Source organism: Halichoeres trimaculatus, unplaced genomic scaffold, assembly GCF_033239565.1.
Source record: "Halichoeres trimaculatus isolate MK-OKI-2021-1 unplaced genomic scaffold, fHalTri1.1 fHalTri1_scaffold_11, whole genome shotgun sequence".
NCBI classification, from domain to species: domain Eukaryota; kingdom Metazoa; phylum Chordata; class Actinopteri; order Labriformes; family Labridae; genus Halichoeres; species Halichoeres trimaculatus.
In genome coordinates this window covers 12,244,578-12,261,261 of record NW_027437189.1, presented here as the reverse complement: position 1 = coordinate 12,261,261, position 16,684 = coordinate 12,244,578, and the positions used below count along the sequence as shown (strand labels likewise).

General features: G+C 41.4%; 1 protein-coding gene across 2 annotated transcripts in view; it reads left to right on the top strand.

The window, feature by feature from the left end:
- The window catches only part of LOC141800056 (uncharacterized), a 28,760-nt gene extending 14,965 nt beyond the window's left edge, over positions 1–13,795 (top strand). Inside the window, exons 7-17 of one of the 2 annotated variants that reach the window (XM_074682515.1) lie at positions 1,660–2,206; positions 2,741–2,900; positions 3,046–3,162; positions 3,297–3,395; positions 3,526–3,682; positions 3,950–4,568; positions 4,701–4,848; positions 4,959–5,048; positions 5,141–5,336; positions 5,619–12,290; positions 12,327–13,795. In XM_074682515.1, coding sequence (XP_074538616.1) covers positions 1,660–2,206; positions 2,741–2,900; positions 3,046–3,162; positions 3,297–3,395; positions 3,526–3,682; positions 3,950–4,568; positions 4,701–4,848; positions 4,959–5,048; positions 5,141–5,336; positions 5,619–12,290; positions 12,327–13,324 — 9,803 coding nt within the window. In that variant the 3' untranslated portion in view covers positions 13,325–13,795. Of the gene's footprint in view, positions 1–1,659; positions 2,207–2,740; positions 2,901–3,045; positions 3,163–3,296; positions 3,396–3,525; positions 3,683–3,949; positions 4,569–4,700; positions 4,849–4,958; positions 5,049–5,140; positions 5,337–5,618 lie in introns of both variants that reach the window. The other variant, XM_074682514.1, reaches the window with a different exon arrangement.
- The last annotated feature ends 2,889 nt before the right edge of the window (positions 13,796–16,684 follow it).

The following is a 16,684-nucleotide window of genomic DNA, read 5'->3' as shown; positions in this document are numbered from 1 at the left end:
GACGTAGTCTCCTTCAACACCTCAAAACTGCCTGTTTAGACTTTGCCAGGTAGTATCAAACATGGGACATTGAAAGGTGGGAAAAAGTTTTATTCTCTAATGAGAAAAATTTAACCTTGACGGTCCAGATGGCTTCCAATGTTACTAGCATGACAAGTAGACCCCACCTGAGATGTTTTCTACCCGGCACAGTGGAGGGGGGTCCATCATGATTTGAGGTGCTTTTTTCATTCAGTGGAACACTGGAGCTTCAGGTGGTGCAGGGTCGTCAAACGGTGGCTTGTTACGTGCAGATGATGCAGCGGGCATCCCTCGTGACTGAGGACCCTGGTCTGTGTGGTAACAGCTGGGTTTTTTAACAAGACAACACTGCAGTTCACGATGCTTGCTTGACAAAGGACTTCTTCAGGGAGAATAACATCACTTTTTTTGACCATCCCGCATGTTCCCCGGATTTAAATCCAATAGAGAACATTTGGGGATGGATGGCGAGGGAAGTTTATAAAAATGGCCGTCAGTCCCAGACACTTGATGCCCTTTGTGAAGCCATCTTCTCTATTTGGAGCAATGTTCCCAAAAGCTTCCTGGAAACACTTGTATCAAGCATGCCCAAACAAATATTTTGAAGTGATTAACAAGAACTGTGGAGCTACTCATTACTGAGTTCTACTGAGAAAAAAAACTTCTTTTGGTTTGGACAGTTTTTTGTAATTTTTTTTAGCAATGGTCTTAAACTTTTAAACAGCTTATAAATAGGCTATTTCATTTCACTTGTTTTTTTTAAAAAAACTAAAAATTTCAAAGTGCTTTTTTGTCACACCCCCCCTTCTTGCTTTTGCATATTGTAGCTCTACTTAAAACCTCATTAAGATCCAAATGTGCAAAAAGTAAATTCTAGCGATTTTTCAACTGGTCTTAAGAATTTGATCAGGTCTGTAATGTGCATCACAATCCACATTCAGCAGTTAAACTGCAGTGGTCCATTCAAACTTAAAAGTCTATCAGCAAAATGAGGAGCAAGTTATGTTTGCTCTGCTTGGTGAGGTTATATTTGGTAGATGAGTGCTGGTGGAACATAACCAGGATTCATTAACGATATGTTACAGACGCTAGGCTGTCAGCAGCACTAAACATAGCCAGATATGAAACAACACTACAAACTGAGTTTAGAAAGTTTGATTTTCATGTTTCAAACAATAGCTGTACGCAACTGTTACCTTGTCACATTGTATCTTGTAAAAGTTGTCTTGAACAAAGAAAGTAGTGCTCAAAAAAATTGCTCTCCATTTATTTTCTTAAAAAAAAACACACACCTAGTAAGAGTAATGTCCTCATAAACGGGCGATGAAAGTGAGTATGTAAAACGCAGTCTTTATACATAAAAAACACTACCTTTTTCCTGGTAGTCCTCAAACCGCCTTTTACCAATTTACCAAAAGAAAAAATCCTGATGGTCTCACATTTGAAATGCAACTGTTTTAACAGGAATGCAGAGCAGTACTCATTTTAAGCACTATCATTAAAATGTTATATTGATGCTGCAAAATATGAAATTTGAAAAGTTTACATATATGGTTTTTGAGTCACTACTGTAAAGGAGCGAGGTAATGAAAAAAAAGTTTTCAAAGTCATAAAATTTCCTGTTTTTTTTCCTTACAGCTAAAGAGGACACTGAAAAGTTGGAGACTGAAAGTGAGGCTGAAATTCTTCCAAAACAACCCCCAGAGGATATTCCTACAAAAGCTGCTCCCTCCTCTGAGCCTGCCTCTGAGCCTGCCATTGAGCCAACCCCATTACCAAGCCAGTCTCAAGAAAAATCAAAGGATCCAATCAGTGATAGAGCTTCAGAGCAGAAAACTGCAGAATCAGTTCCGTGCACACCACCTAACTCAGCAAAACCAGATCCCTCTCCAGCAACTCAATCCCCGTCAGCATCAGGTCACAGACATCATGGAACAGGGGCCCTTATGATCAGCAAGACCACATATGTCATACCAAAGAAGCAGTCTGGACTCAAGCCTCTATCAAGCAAAGGGCCAGCTTCAACATCAGGCCAAAAGCCTTCACCAGCCCCCTCATTGTTGAGTGAAACCAGGAATCTGCCAGTACCACCTGCACCCAGTGCTCCTTCCTCTAGACCCTCTCAGCCCAACACCCAGATCAGACAGAGCATCCAGCGCTCACTCACCAGCATACTGTCCAAAAGGTGAGCACTGTTTTGTGAAAACTCATGAAAAACCAAGTATGTTTTTTTTTTCAATAAGGAAACAAACATATAATTTAATCTACATACAAACATACATACATACATTACTTTATTCTTTAAAGTTATCATAACGTTTAAAAAAGAGCTCCATGAGAAGTTAAAGCAAAGAAATAAAATGAATACCAACCTAAAACAAGATGGAAATAATTTTCAGATGTACTCACACTCCCTTACATTATCTGTGAAAGGAACATTTAACAAAAATAAAAATTTAGTTAAATGCTGAATTTACATTTATCTCACTACCAGGATTTTATCATGACAGAGTGCATTCTAATAGCTTGTTTACATTTTGGTAACGTTTCAATTAAGTCAATAGAGCATGTGGATTAATTCATAAATCTGTTAGTAATCCCACGTCTCCTAGAAATTAGTAAATTCTCTTACATTCAAGTATCCATGTTATTTTTCAATTTACAGTCTCTTAAAGCAGCAGTACACTGATCTTTCCTGACTTTCTTTTCATGGCTCAAGGGTGTCTGATTGTGAGGATTTGGAGATGTCCGAGAGTGAAGTTACGAAGCTTGTGGCAAGCATAGAGATGGAGATGTTTGATATGTTTCGGAACACAGACAGCAAGTACATGAACAAGTACAGAACAATAATGTTCAACCTGAAAGACCCAAAAAACAAGGTTTGTGCATCTGTTTTATGATTTCTGTTCTTCTATACCTGTTAATATTCTCTCACTTCTGCATAGATTTTATAAACTGAGTTTAAGGAGAGCTCTTAATCATTCATATTTTCAGCACATTCACTATCTACTCATGTATTTTCAGGGCTTGTTGAACAATGTTGTACACAGTGAAATCAGTCCCTTCAGGCTGGTCAGAATGAGCCAAAAGGATATGCAGGCTGTCAAAGTATCTGAGCCAAGTCTTAAAGCAGCAACAGAGGTAAAGTTTCATATTTAACAAGCAGTGCAACCAAAACGAATCTAGATGTTACGCTTATACTTCCCACCACGACTCAGGAGGGTTGAGCAGTGTTTGGGTCATAGGTGATTTAGCTATTGCCTCTGTGATTCCAGGTGAAGGATGCTGCTAAATCAGCAAGTGTGCTTCAGAAGCCTGAGGCAGTGAAGGTTGATTTGCCCAGTTTGAATCCTCCTAGACCAATTAAAAACATGGTGGGTAGACTTAAATTCCCTTCACATGATTCCACTTTTTTAATTCTTTGCTTTATTTTTTTTATATAAATTTTGTGATATCTTTTAGGCAAAACTCTCATTGTCCAAGTGTTTTTATGTTGCCTCCTAGGAACAGAAGAAAAGTGTGCCTGCTCCTTCTCTCAAGGCCAGAACAAGTCAGCTTAACCCTGGCAGTGGTGTACCAGATATACTTGCCTGTATGCTTAAGGACACAACATCAGAGCACAAAGCTCATCTCTTTGACTTGAAATGCAAGATATGTACCGGTATGTAAAAAATGTTGAAAATTATGATATTGTGTTGTGATTCCATGAGTTTGCAATACAAAGTAGATAGGCATCAAAAAATCAAGATTATGCTGAAAAAGTCATTTTTTTCGTGACCTAGTTCATTATCCCTCCTGTCTGAATTCTTGCTTGTGTCTTAAAATGCTTTGAACAAAAGTGTCTGCTAGAGCAAACTTTCATATTATACATTTATTTTGAAGTTATATATTGTAGATATTCAAAGTGGATTTGTCTTCTTTCACAAAGGCCAAATTTCTTGGGAAGAAGAGGAACCTGCTAAGAAAAAAGCCAAGGTTTCTGAAACAAGAGAAAAATATGAACCCCCCTGGAAAAAATCTGCTGGAGGTGACTCCCCACTGATGGCTCCACCTGACTCACCTGATATGGATTCTCCAACATCATCCCTAATAGATCCTTCTTCCCGCCTTATCATTGACGCTCCACCATTGACTATTGTGGAATCTCCAGCTTCCCCCACAATGGAGTCTCCAGCTTCCCCAATTGTGGAGTCTCCAGCTTCCCCTGTCATGGAGTCTCCTGCATCCCCAATACCAGAAACTCTTAAAACTACTATACCAAAGAGGTCATATACACCTGTTGTAATCCCAGCTGTTTCCACAGTAACCATCACAAGGCGGGACCCTCGCACGGCAGCAGGCAGGTTTAGTGCTACGTCTAGTAGCAACTCTGCTCCCAGGAACTCAACCCAAAACCTTTCAAGTGCATATACTCCCTTTCAAGAGAGTGTTTCTATGACACCCTCAGTCCCGTCCTCTACAGCGCCTCAGAAGAAGGCATTACCTAAATCTATCTTGATGAAACCATCTTCCTCTGCAGATCCCAGACTCTATGGCACACCTTCGAGGTATGTACAGATCTTAATGATTATGTAGTGCCTGGAACAAAGTCATTCAATGTTATTGTCATCTTAAGAGTATTAACAAATTTAGCATATTATTCATTTTTGATTTACTTTGCTCTTGTGGTTGAATTGTAGGACCACAATATCTCAAGCTGATAATGAAACTGCTCAGTTCTTGGCTAAGGAAGACATTGTGTGGAAAGGATTCCTAAACATGCTTACTGTGGCAAAGTTTGTCACCAAGGCGTACCTGGTTTCAGGACCTGCTGAAAATCTCAAAGCGGTAGTGCACTTATTCAAATTCTGTTCACAGAGCTGCATCAAAAAGATCTGTAATAATCATTTTTACTTGAATAGGAATGAGGGGTTATTTTCTATTTTTCTTGTGTGTAGGATCTTCCTGATACTATTCAAATTGGGGGACGAATTATGCCTGAAACTGTATGGGACTATGTTGCCAAACTCAAAACCTCTGTTACAAAGGCAAGTAGTTTTTTTTTTTTTTTTTGCATGCATTGTGCCATATTGCTAAAAGCTATGCGATGTTTTACATTTGCTTCCTTCTTGTAAACTAGGAGCTGTGTGTGATCCGATTTCATCCTGCAACAGAGGAGGAAGAAGTGGCATATGTATCCCTGTTTTCATATTTCAGCAGCAGAGGACGCTTTGGTGTTGTTGCTAATGTCAGTCGTTCCATCAAAGATGTGTACCTGGTTCCACTCAGTGCAAAGGAATCAATTCCAACCATTCTACAGCCCTTTGAAGGACCAGGTATGAAATTGCTTTACCAACTTCTAAAGGTCTAAAATCTTTCATATTGGTAAGCTTGGTCACCTGTCTAACAACTACCAACAGCAAGGAGTGGCTGATGTCTAAGCAACAGTACCTCTTTTTATGATCCATCTTTTAAAGTTTTGGAAGCCCAGAGCTCATATTAAGGAAGAATGACATGGTACTGTTCAGTGCAAAATTATCAATTGGTAAAAAAAAAACTGGTAGAAGAGTTTCAGTATTAAATCCTGAACTTAAACAGTATTTTTATGTATTTCACAGGACTTGAAAAAAATCGTCCCAATCTTCTCCTGGGTCTGGCAATTATTCAGAAGACAAAGCGTGCAGGAGCCTTGTCTCAGGAAGTTGAGGAGAAGCGACCCAAAGTTCCGATGGCCAAAGACCCTATGTGGATCCCAAAACCTCCAGTCCTCTATGGCTCTGACAAATTGGAGATATTCCAGCCCTATGATCCAGAGACTCCTCTAAGCACTACCCCTCCCAGTTCGCCATCTTGCCCTGGCTCCCCATCAGGATCCTCCTCTTCTGGCTCAGTCACAATACCATCTCTCTTGACATCTGTTAAAACAAAACCCCCTGTTTCATCATCAGCCACTGTTACCGCTTCTCATTCCACAGTCCTCTCTGACAAGGATCCTCCCACAGTATCCAGTGATAAAACACCTCTGCAAACTATCTTGAAAACTTTGTTTGTCAATAAGAAAACAAACCTCAAAGACTCTCATGATGGGGATTCTACAACAACAGTTCCTTCTAAGAAGGTTCCAATGTTTTCTCAGGGGTCTGTATCGATTGTAGACCCAATTGTTCAACAGTATGGCCAAAAATCCAAAGTCAAAGAGCTAGAGGAAGAGGAAAATTATTTTGACCGTCCATATGACCCTGAAGAGGAGTATGAACCAGCAATGGGATATGGAATGGTTAAAACGCAGAGCATAGAAACAAACTGGGGAGATGAGCCTACAGTGTCAGGCTCTGTTGATGATGACGTGGCTTATGACCCAGAGGATGAGACTCTCTTTGCAGATTTTCAAAGTGACATTGTGACGAATCCTTCTGTTTCAACTCCCCCTGTTCCAACTCAAACTTCGGATATTCTGCCCTTACCAACCTCCACTCCACCTGAAGTGCCTGCTCTTACCTCTACTCCAGAGCAAACACCTGTCCCTACTGGAGTCACAGAGCACATTCCTTCAGGCAGTGTGGTTGTCTCAGCTGCAACATTAACTGAACAACAGCGGATGCTTGAGGAGCTCAATAAACAGATTGAAGAGCAAAAGCGTCAGTTAAAGGAGCAGGAAGAAGCACTACGCCAACAAAGAGAAGCTGTCGGTATGTTCATGGCTCACTTTTCTGTTGCTGACTCCCTTATGTCTCCCCCCTCAAAATCTTTGCCTCTCAGCCAGCTGTCATCGCTGCAGAGCGGTGTGAGTCAAGCGGATTCAAGGCCTTCAGGACCAACAAACACGGCTGGCAACCTTGCTGAGATTGTGGATGGTTCCATTACAGATTCACATGCTGTTAATGTGGAGGGCACAACCACCATTTCTGATTTAAAAATAGATCCAAATACGGCTGCAGAGCAAGCTACAACACAGGAAAATGTTAAAGAAAGTGATAAGTGTTCCTCTGCTGGAGAGATTGAAGATTCAGACGTGGCTTATGATCCTGAGGACGAATCACTTTTCGATGAAATTCAAGAGGATGTGTTTCGAGGAGGTACCCATGACTCATCTTTATCTAAATCTGGGCATGGTACAAGTCACAAGGACAGTGTAATGACTTCGTACCACAACAGAAAGCGGAGGCTGTCACCAAAGAGACGAAGTCATCGTGAAAGGGACAGAAATAAAAGTCCTTCAAGAAGGTCACAGAGACGTTCTCCTTCTCATTCTCGCAGGCGAAGAGAAAAAGATAGACACCGAAGAAGTGAGAGAGAGAGGTCAGGGCATAGATCTAGAGATCACTCTGAACGCCAGAGTCGCCACAGGAGAGACCGAACCTCATCACGGCATTCTCGCGAGCATAGATCTCCATCCTTTCAGAGAAAAAAAGGTTCTCTGTCCCCTTCGGCAAAACAGCAGAGAGAACATTTCCCTCAAGTCCTGGATAAGTCAAAACAATTAAGTGGACAGTGCACGGATCCAGTCTTCACAGACTCTGTTGGCCAACTTGCAGAGAGTAAGATACCATCCTTTTTGCCGCTTGCAACAAAGAAAGAGCCTGAAATCCTTAGTGTCAAAAAAGACCCTGATACCTTAACTATAAAGAAAGACCCTGATGGATATCTGCTCGAAGATAATCTTGATGGGTGTACTCATAAAGAACACAAGATCCTTCACAATGTAAAGCTTGAGACTTCAGAAGCCTTAAAATCTCAGGAACTTCCAAATCATTCAGTTGTTGACCATGACCAGAAATGTAGTGGTTCTACGGAGGCAGATAAACCTGCTCAACAGGAAAACCTGCTTCACGACAAAATGGAAACTACAGTTCCATTGAGGATTATTGACCCACCCATTCGAGATTCTCCTGAGAGCCCAGATCCAGACCCACAATTTATGAGGCCTAGCAGCTCCGAGCAAAGTGACTCTGTTACAACTGAGGAAAAAAGAGATCTTGTGGTTTATGAAAGTTTCCCAGTGACACTTATTAAGGCTGAAAATGATTCTCTGTCTCTAAGTGATCCAAAAAGACTGTTCAGTGTACCAGGATCTATTCCATTAACCACAGATATTCATCTGGATCAGGTTGAGGCAGGCAAGCAGACAAAAGGGGACTGTCTCAGCTTAAATCATCCGAAGATAGAGGGTCAGGTAGAAAGAAATTCAGCTCAAGCTATTTTCTCCATTATTCAGAGCTCAAAAGTTGCTGTTGACCCTTTGACAGAGGGTTCAGTATTTGGTGTGAGAGGTCCAGGACCTGATATGAAAGGGCTTGGACTTCAAGGATTTCTGGTTGGAAAAATAGATGAGAGATCCCCAGAACCTTTAATGAGTGATCAAGGCACACAAATTGTGAGTCCCAACATATGGGGTCCAGGACAACAAATAAAACCTCTTGGTATTAGCTGTCCAGGGACAACTGTGAGTGGCCAAGGAACTGAAATTCAGGGCATAGAGACTAATACAGGGAAAGGGGATTCCAAACAGCAAATTGACCATACAAAAATTCCAGGGACAGGCATGAGGGGGTTTTGGAAGAATAGCTTAGTGCAAGGTGATGACAGTTCAAATAGCAGATACTCAGTCAGAGAACACATGCAATCAAGGCATGATAAAAGTCCAGTTGTATCTGCAGCAATGATGGATGATGTACCTGAGGATGTATCTGTGACTTGCATTGAGCAAGACAGTAAAGGATCTAAAGAACATTTCAATCAGCCAGAGTCCCATATGGAGTCCAAAATAAGTAAGCATGGCCCTGACACAAGAGAATCAGATATGCACAAAGTTAGAGGATCGGATGTGGCAGAAAAAAGGCATATGGCATCTGGTCAAACTATCACTAATGCACATACAAGGGATGACACTAGTGAGTCGCATGCAAGGAGTTCTCGTAGAGACATTGGAGAAACAGCACCAAATAGAAGAGAAGAAGACATGCATGGAAGAAATATACATGATCATTGGCCAGAGGCAAGAAACTTACAAATTAATCAAGAAACCAGGGGTCCTATGACAAACATTACAAATCCAGATGGTGGAGGTCCAGGCACTGATGTGATAAGACATGATAATGGACAGGGTCCATGTGTAAGGGATCAAGACTGGAATGAACCAAGATCAGCCAAGAGAAATGAATGGAGGGAACCAGATAAGAGGGGATCAGATCAGGCCAGAGGAGGGCAATTTATGCATGATCAAAGGAGAGGTCAGCCTGATTGGAGAGGTCCAAACTTGGAGACCAAGAGGCCTGACAGAGGAACTGTTGTAGACCTCAGAAGTAGAGAACCAGAGCCAGATAGGAATCCAGACAAGGAGGACTTAGGGAATGAAAAGAGAAGACAAAGGGGTTCTGATTTTAGGAGACCAGAAACTGAAAGTAGGGGTGTAATCAATGACAACATAGGACCTAGCACGACAGGATCAGGGTCACAGAATTTCTTGGGAACAGACCTTGATTGCAGGGGTTCATCTATGGAAGGGCCTGGGTCTAACAGGGGAGGGAAACATTTTGGAGAAGCATGGCCAGAAAAGAGAAATTTAGAAATGGTTAGCCAAGGGTGTGACAGAAGAGGACCAAGACACCAAGATGTATGGGGATCAGGCAATGAAAGTACAGGTCAGACAGGGGCCATCAGGCACGGAACTGGGCACCCAAATTTAAGTATACCAGGGACTGAAAGGCAAGGTCTATTTTTGGGTGATAACAGGCCATCCAGAAGAGAGTTTGAAGGCCAAGATCTCAGGGGGCCAGGGATTGAAAGAGGTTACCCTGTAGATGACCCTGCAACTGAAAATAGAGGATTTGGTGAGCCAGGTTTCAGGGGACAAGGACATAGTGAACTAAGAGTACTAGATTTTTGTGAACCAAGGTCTGAAAAAAGAGGTCCTCCAGTAGAGAGTCGTAGTCACTACCCAAGAGAACCTGGTCAAGATTTTAGGGGACAAGGGTCTGAAAACACAGTGCATTCTGGGCCTGACAGGGGAAGATTTAGAGATCCAGATTTCAGAGGGCCAGGGCCATTGGGTAGAGATCCTGCTACGCACAATCCTGGACCTGAAAGGAGAGTACCTGTGAGTGAAGAGTTAAGAGGGCCAGGTCCCCAAAGACGAGGTCCTTCTACAGATGGTCCTGTGCATGATGAAAGAGGACCTGGATGTCCAGATTTGAGAGGACCGGGCCCTCAAATGAGAGGTCATTCTATTGGGGGTCCTGGGCACGACCATGGAGGACCTGGGGGTCCAGATTTAAGAATGCTAGGTCCTCAAAGAAGAGGCCCTGCTGGTCCTATGCATGATGAAAGAGGACCCGGATGTCCAGACTTAAGCGGGCCAGGCCATCGAAGAAGAGGTCCTTTCATAGAGGACCCAGGGCATGAGAAACGAGGACCTGGGGTTTCTGATTTTAGAGGGCCAAGTCCTCAAAGACTAGGCCCTCATATGGACGGTCCTGTACACAATGAAAGAGGGCCTGTTGGACTAGATTTTATGGGACTAGGGTCTGAAAGAAACAACCAATTGATTGGGTTTTCTGGGCCTAACAGGGGAGGACCTGGAGAACCAGATTTAAGAAGACCAGGGTCAGATGGTAGAGATCTTGCTATGCAGGGTCCTTGGCCTGACAGGAGGGGACCTGAAGGTCCTGAGTTTAAAGGGCCGGGTCCTCATAGAAAAGATCTTCGTTTAGAGGGTCCTGGGACTGTCTGGATGGAGCCTGGTCCAGATTTCAGAGGGCCAGAGAGGAGAGGCCCTTTCATGCAGAGTTCAGCACCTGACATTGAAGGACATGGACATAGAGATTTCAGAGAATCAGGACCTGGTAGGGTAGGTCGCTCTCAGCTGGGTTACTTACCTCAGGGGGGACAAACTTGTCCAGATTTTAGCCGATCAGAGCCTGAAAGGACAGGCCCTGCTATGCCTGGTCCTTTGCCTGGTGGGAGAGGACCTGAAGGTCCAGCTTTTAGAAGCCCTGGACCTGAAAGAAGAAGTCCTCCTATGGAAAATCCATTGAGAAATAGGAGAGAAACCAGAGGTCCAAATTGCAGAAGATCAGGGCCTGACTGGAGAGGTCCAGCTATTGAGGGTATAAAACCTGATAGAGGGGAATTTGGGGCCTCAGATTTTACTGAAGGATTTCAAGACTTTAATAACCCTGTAAATGAAAGAGCCCACGGTGTTGAAAATCAAGTGACTGGCAAGAGAGGACCACAAGATGCAGATTTTCAGGCAACCTTGCCTGATGGGAGAGGACCAGGAGGTCCAGACCTAAGAGGTCCTGGGCCTGAAAGGAGAGGACCCTTTATGGGGCCTTCTGGGCCTGATTTCATGGATATGGGGCCTCACAACAGAGGACAGAGAGGGCCACAGTTCGTGGAAAGTGTACACTCCAATGTAGAGGGCCCAGTGGCTCATTGGAGGGGTCCGGACTTTAGAGGACCAAGGACTGACAGATCTGATTCAGGGATAGAGGGGTCACAAGGTCCAAACTTTAGGGGACCAGGAATTCAGCATGCAGGCCCAAACATTGAAGGACCTGGGCAGTACAGGAGAGGTCCAGATGGTCTTAATTTCACAGGAAGTGGACCAGAAAGAAGGGCTTCAGGCATCGAGGGCCCTGAAAGTGGTCAGAATCCAGGTCAAGGTTTTAGGGAGCCAGGATATCACAGTAGTGAGCAAGCAATTCAGGGCCTTGGACCTCACCAACAAGAATCAGGCTTTAGGGGACCTGGTGAAAGGAGAGACTTAGATGTTAGGGGATCAGACTGGATAAAATCTGATAGCCCAGACTTGGGTCTTAGGCATAGAGAAGATAGGGGAAAACCTGGCTTTGGTGGATCAGAGTACGGTCAAGAAGAAGGCCACAGCAATAGATCAGGTCAAAACATGAGGGGAATAGGGCCGGGGAGGAGACACATGAGAGGATATAGAGGAGATTTGAGCAATCATGGAGACCGATGGAAAGGGCCAGATTTCAGAGACTCCACCCCTGATCGGAGAAGCTCAGACACACAGCATCAGTGGTCAGATGAACAAGGGGTAAATATGATGGCCACTGGAGATGAAAGACAGTTTTCTGGAGATGACTGGAAAAGACACTGCACCAGTGGTCTTGGTCAAATACAAGGCCTAAATGAACAGGTCAGAGAACTTCATAGGCACAGTCGTGGTATGGATAGAGGAGGGCCTGGAAGAAGGGAGCAAAGGCCAATTCAAGAAGGTCCAAATATGTCATTTCCATGTTCTTCAAGTAGGCCAGGAGAAGAATGGAGTGGTCCTGAACACAGGAGTCAAGGCCCTGCCCAAGATGACCCAGTGCGCCCAGGGCCTGGAGCAGTGAGACCTGGAAATGAATGGAGAGGGTCTAATAGAGGGGGTGCTGGGCTAAGCAGAAGGGATAGTGGTCCTTGTTTCAGAGAGGAAATGCATCCAGGCAATAGAGGACGAGGCCACAACAGAAGAGGTTCAGATATGAGGCCAGATATGAGAAGTGCTTCACACATGGGGATTCACTGTGCACAGCCTGACTTTAGGGGACAAAACATGGAGGGACCTGAAGATCAAAGTGGAGGTCAAGGCTTAAATAATTCATGCCCAAACAGCGGATTTGAAGCCGATGTTCCTGATAGAAGAGGCCCGAATTTAATTCGTTCAGGATTTGAAGACAGAAACTTCAACAATGAACGTCCAGGGACAGACGGGAGATTTTCAGATGGTCGGAGTCAAAGATTTGAAAGACAGAGACTTGACCATGACTTTAGGAGAGGGGGGAGGAGAGATTTGCAAAATAGAGGACAAAGCCCTAATACAAGACTAGGAAGAAGGTGTAACTTAAGTAATGACGTCCAGGGGTTAGGCCCAAGAGGGTCTGGGTCAGCATCACCCAATTTTGATAACCCTCATCAGGGACCTCAATTCCAAGCCCCAAATGATCCACATCCTGCAAAGTATAATAGGCCATTTGGTACAGCTGAATACAATGAAGGAAACATGTGCCCTGGTTCAGAAACTCTACAAAATCAGCAGGAAATAAAACCCCAGAGACAGAGAGTGGCTTTACTTCCCACTCCAACAAGTCTCACTGGTTTCCCTAACCGTATGGTCAAAAAGCCTGAGATCTGTAGCCCAAAACAGCAGAAAGGAGTTCACCTAACAGAGAGAGAATGGGGTAGAAGTAGGTTGAGTAGTGAAAGAGAACTGGTAAAAGGGAACAAGCAGGACAAAGACAGGATTGCAAGCACACCTGTAGATGAAGGCACAAGAGTTAAAGAAAAAGAAAAAGGAGGTAACAGAGGTAACAGATAGATGGGAACTGGTGCTTATGTGCAAAAATATAACCTTCAGAGGACATTAAAAAAAAAATGTATCATCACATTTCATAGCATTTCATGGCCCACACTAAATGAGCACTCTTCAAGAAAACTGGTTAAATCTCAAACTGACCCACATAACAATTTATGTAACGGTTCAGATAATGAAACTTGATATGAAAGTGCTAAAATGATTTTATTTTATTAGGTTTTGGTTTCTCTTGTTGCATTTGAGGTAGCAATGTATATTTTTTTTGTTAGTTTATTATGACTACTTGCCTCAAATGTTTTTTTGACTGATTAAACTATTGGATGTGTTTCTTGCTGGAAATAATCCAAAACTGTACAGAAATGTTTGTTTTTTTCTTTAACATTGCCACAGTGTCAGTACATTAGCCTCGTTAAAGCCTTTATTTTCTTGCACTGGTAAAACATGGTTTGTTTTCTTGTTCTTTTAGAATGTGTGGAGGCAATAAATGATACTCAACTTTTTTTAAATAGTTTCTCGTATGATTTTATCTTTAGTATGTGGATTCACTGATTGGTTTCTGTGCATGCACTTCCTGAAACTGTGTTTTAACAAGAGAACATTCAGCAACAGTGCCACATGATTTTGTTTTTGAAAATAATTCAAACTGGGTAGAGTAATGATAAAGGTGGCCTACACATTACAACTTCTTGAAAGGCAAGAACCTTCGATTGGAGTTTAAAAGGGATGCAAAACTGTTCTTGAATTTCCTTTCCCCTTTTTTATTAAAAAACTCCATGTACTTAAGAGATATTTCGAAGCCTTGGAATTAAGACAATAATATTTTAGTGGCATAACTTGTTTTTAAAGTCAAGAAAAAAAATGTTAATGGTGTCAAAGAGCAGGAGGAAAACATCCTGTCTATAATGTCAATGAGTTTAAGATTATAAGAGAAAAACTAATACTGTGTTTGATGTCAGTTGATTTAAAATTTGTTCACAAGTAGATTTCCACTGTTGATCAAACAAGCAGCTTGACTACATCATTGGAAACAATGGAATGGGAATGTAAAAGTTTTATCTTTAAAAAAAAAAAAAAACATCATAATGCTTTAACTGTTATTAACAATTGTAACAGTTTATGTAAGCAGCATAGGCTTAGTAGCAGGAACTCTGAAGGTTTACAAGGACATAGGTGTCAAAGCTAGCTTGAAAAAAGCACATCTTTTGTATATCGGTCATACCAGAATCCTTTGATCAGGATCCTGCACTGGCATAAATTGTTGACAAAAAAAAAAATTATTTAAGTGATTCTACATTTAGGGGTGCATTTCATGTCCATTTTTACTAAGGATTAATTTCAAGCAATGACCAATTTTACAGTGGGCCATTTGGGTGATATTTCACTTTTATTTAATATGAAAAGTGAGCAGGTGCCATAATTTATTTAGTGAAAAATGCAAATCATATATTGGAGTTTGCAATTTTTGTGCTGTCAGATTTCTCAAATGTCAAGCTTGCTCTTCAAAATCAACACTAGGATACATGTTTGTGAATATTTTAAGTATTATTTGTTTGAAATAACCATTAAAATTGACAAAGGTGTTTTAAACCTATTTTAATAATTTGAATTGATAATTAATTTTAATTAATTTAGTATGAGAAATCAGCGTCAACCATGTTATCCATTGAAAAAAGGCTTATAAATGAGCAATGGTTTACTCAAAAGTCACATGACTTAAATCTATTGAAGTCGCATTCTTTATGGTGGGAGCCATAAAGACCATACTGACCATACAGTGAAGAAAATGCACAGAAATATGAGGTGGTTGAGGTTAAATGGTGCCATGTTCAAGGTCTGCAGTTAGCGCAAGAGCCAAAATATGCGAAAAGATCAACCGTGTTACCTGTTGGCTGTGTTACCCATCACAAAAAACCGTGTTGACAACACATGGTATTTTTGTGCCATAATCCTTTTAAATTTTGGCTAAAGTGTAATATAAATGATGAAGGATATTTCTAGGAAATGTAGTCTTGCATAGAAATGTTGAATAACTCTAAATTCAGAATTATATGGATTTATGTAGGAAAAAATAGTCGCAACTTTTGTCTATAACATAGTTGACAAAATTATGCTCCAATTTTTTTTTATAACCTAAATATTTAAGAATTCTTAAAACTAAAGCTTGCCAACTAATGAATTAAGTATAATCCAGGTGTTTAATTAGCAATGAAGTAGAATTTGGGTTTTAAGCAAGAGGTGTCAGAAAAGTTACCATCACTTTTTTGTATAAAAATTGACCCCTAATCATAGAATCACTAATATCTGTAAAATGTTGGTTAACTAGATTGACATATCTGTTAAAATACATATCAACCTACATTTTTGGACCCTATTATACCCCTGCCTCAGTCCTGTTACATAGACGGGGCCTGGCAGTTGACAATTTTCCAGATGTGTGGAGCTCTTTTATTTTTTTTAAATCTTCGCCCAATCAGGAACCGGCCCCCTGTTCACTTCAAATAGTTGATTGTAGGGGCCGGAAAGTTCGTGAGGCGACTGATATACCACTGGCTCAAGGTAAGTTTGTGGGAAGATTATGCAGACAGCTGGACAGTTGTTAAGGGTTAACTTTTATGTCGAATAAATTTATAACTGGCACCTGATTTTATACCAGCCGATGTCATCTGTTTGGCTTACTGTGGTGCTAGCTTAAAATGTCCTGTTTGCGAACGTTAACTTCGGTGCTAGCAAGTGTAATAATTAGCATGACTTGCATTTTGGTGTGGTTGTAGTAAAACAAAACTATTATTTTACGTGGAGTTTAACGTTTTAAGCTTCAAGGCGAACTGAATGCTTACTTTTGACAAGTGATGTGTAATCATGAAAAAAAGACGAACATCCGTCCATTGGTCATGATATCTTACTACATAAAAAAACGTTCATAGTACGTCATATTTATCTGCACTGTGCTTGTATTATACCCCTTAAAAACTAGTACTGTGTACACATTACCTAACTTGTAAATATTTACTTCACTTTTTTATTGAATTTATGCCACTCATTTTATTTTTGTCATTATTATTATTATTATTATTTTTTTACCACAAAACAATACACAACATTGGGTTCCTGAATCTATTTACACCTTGCTATTGTTATTTATTTATTTATTTATTTTACTTTTCCCCGTAGCCCTTTGTTTCTATTGATGTATTTGCATTCTGTTTCTCTCTCTTTCTTTCATTATCATTATTGTGTTGAATGTCAGGATAAAAAACAAAAAACAAAAAACATCCATTGATCCATCCTTTAATACTTTTGTCCCTCTGATTTATAGAGTAAGGATGTCATCTCACTGTCAAACCACCCATGTTTCACCCTCAA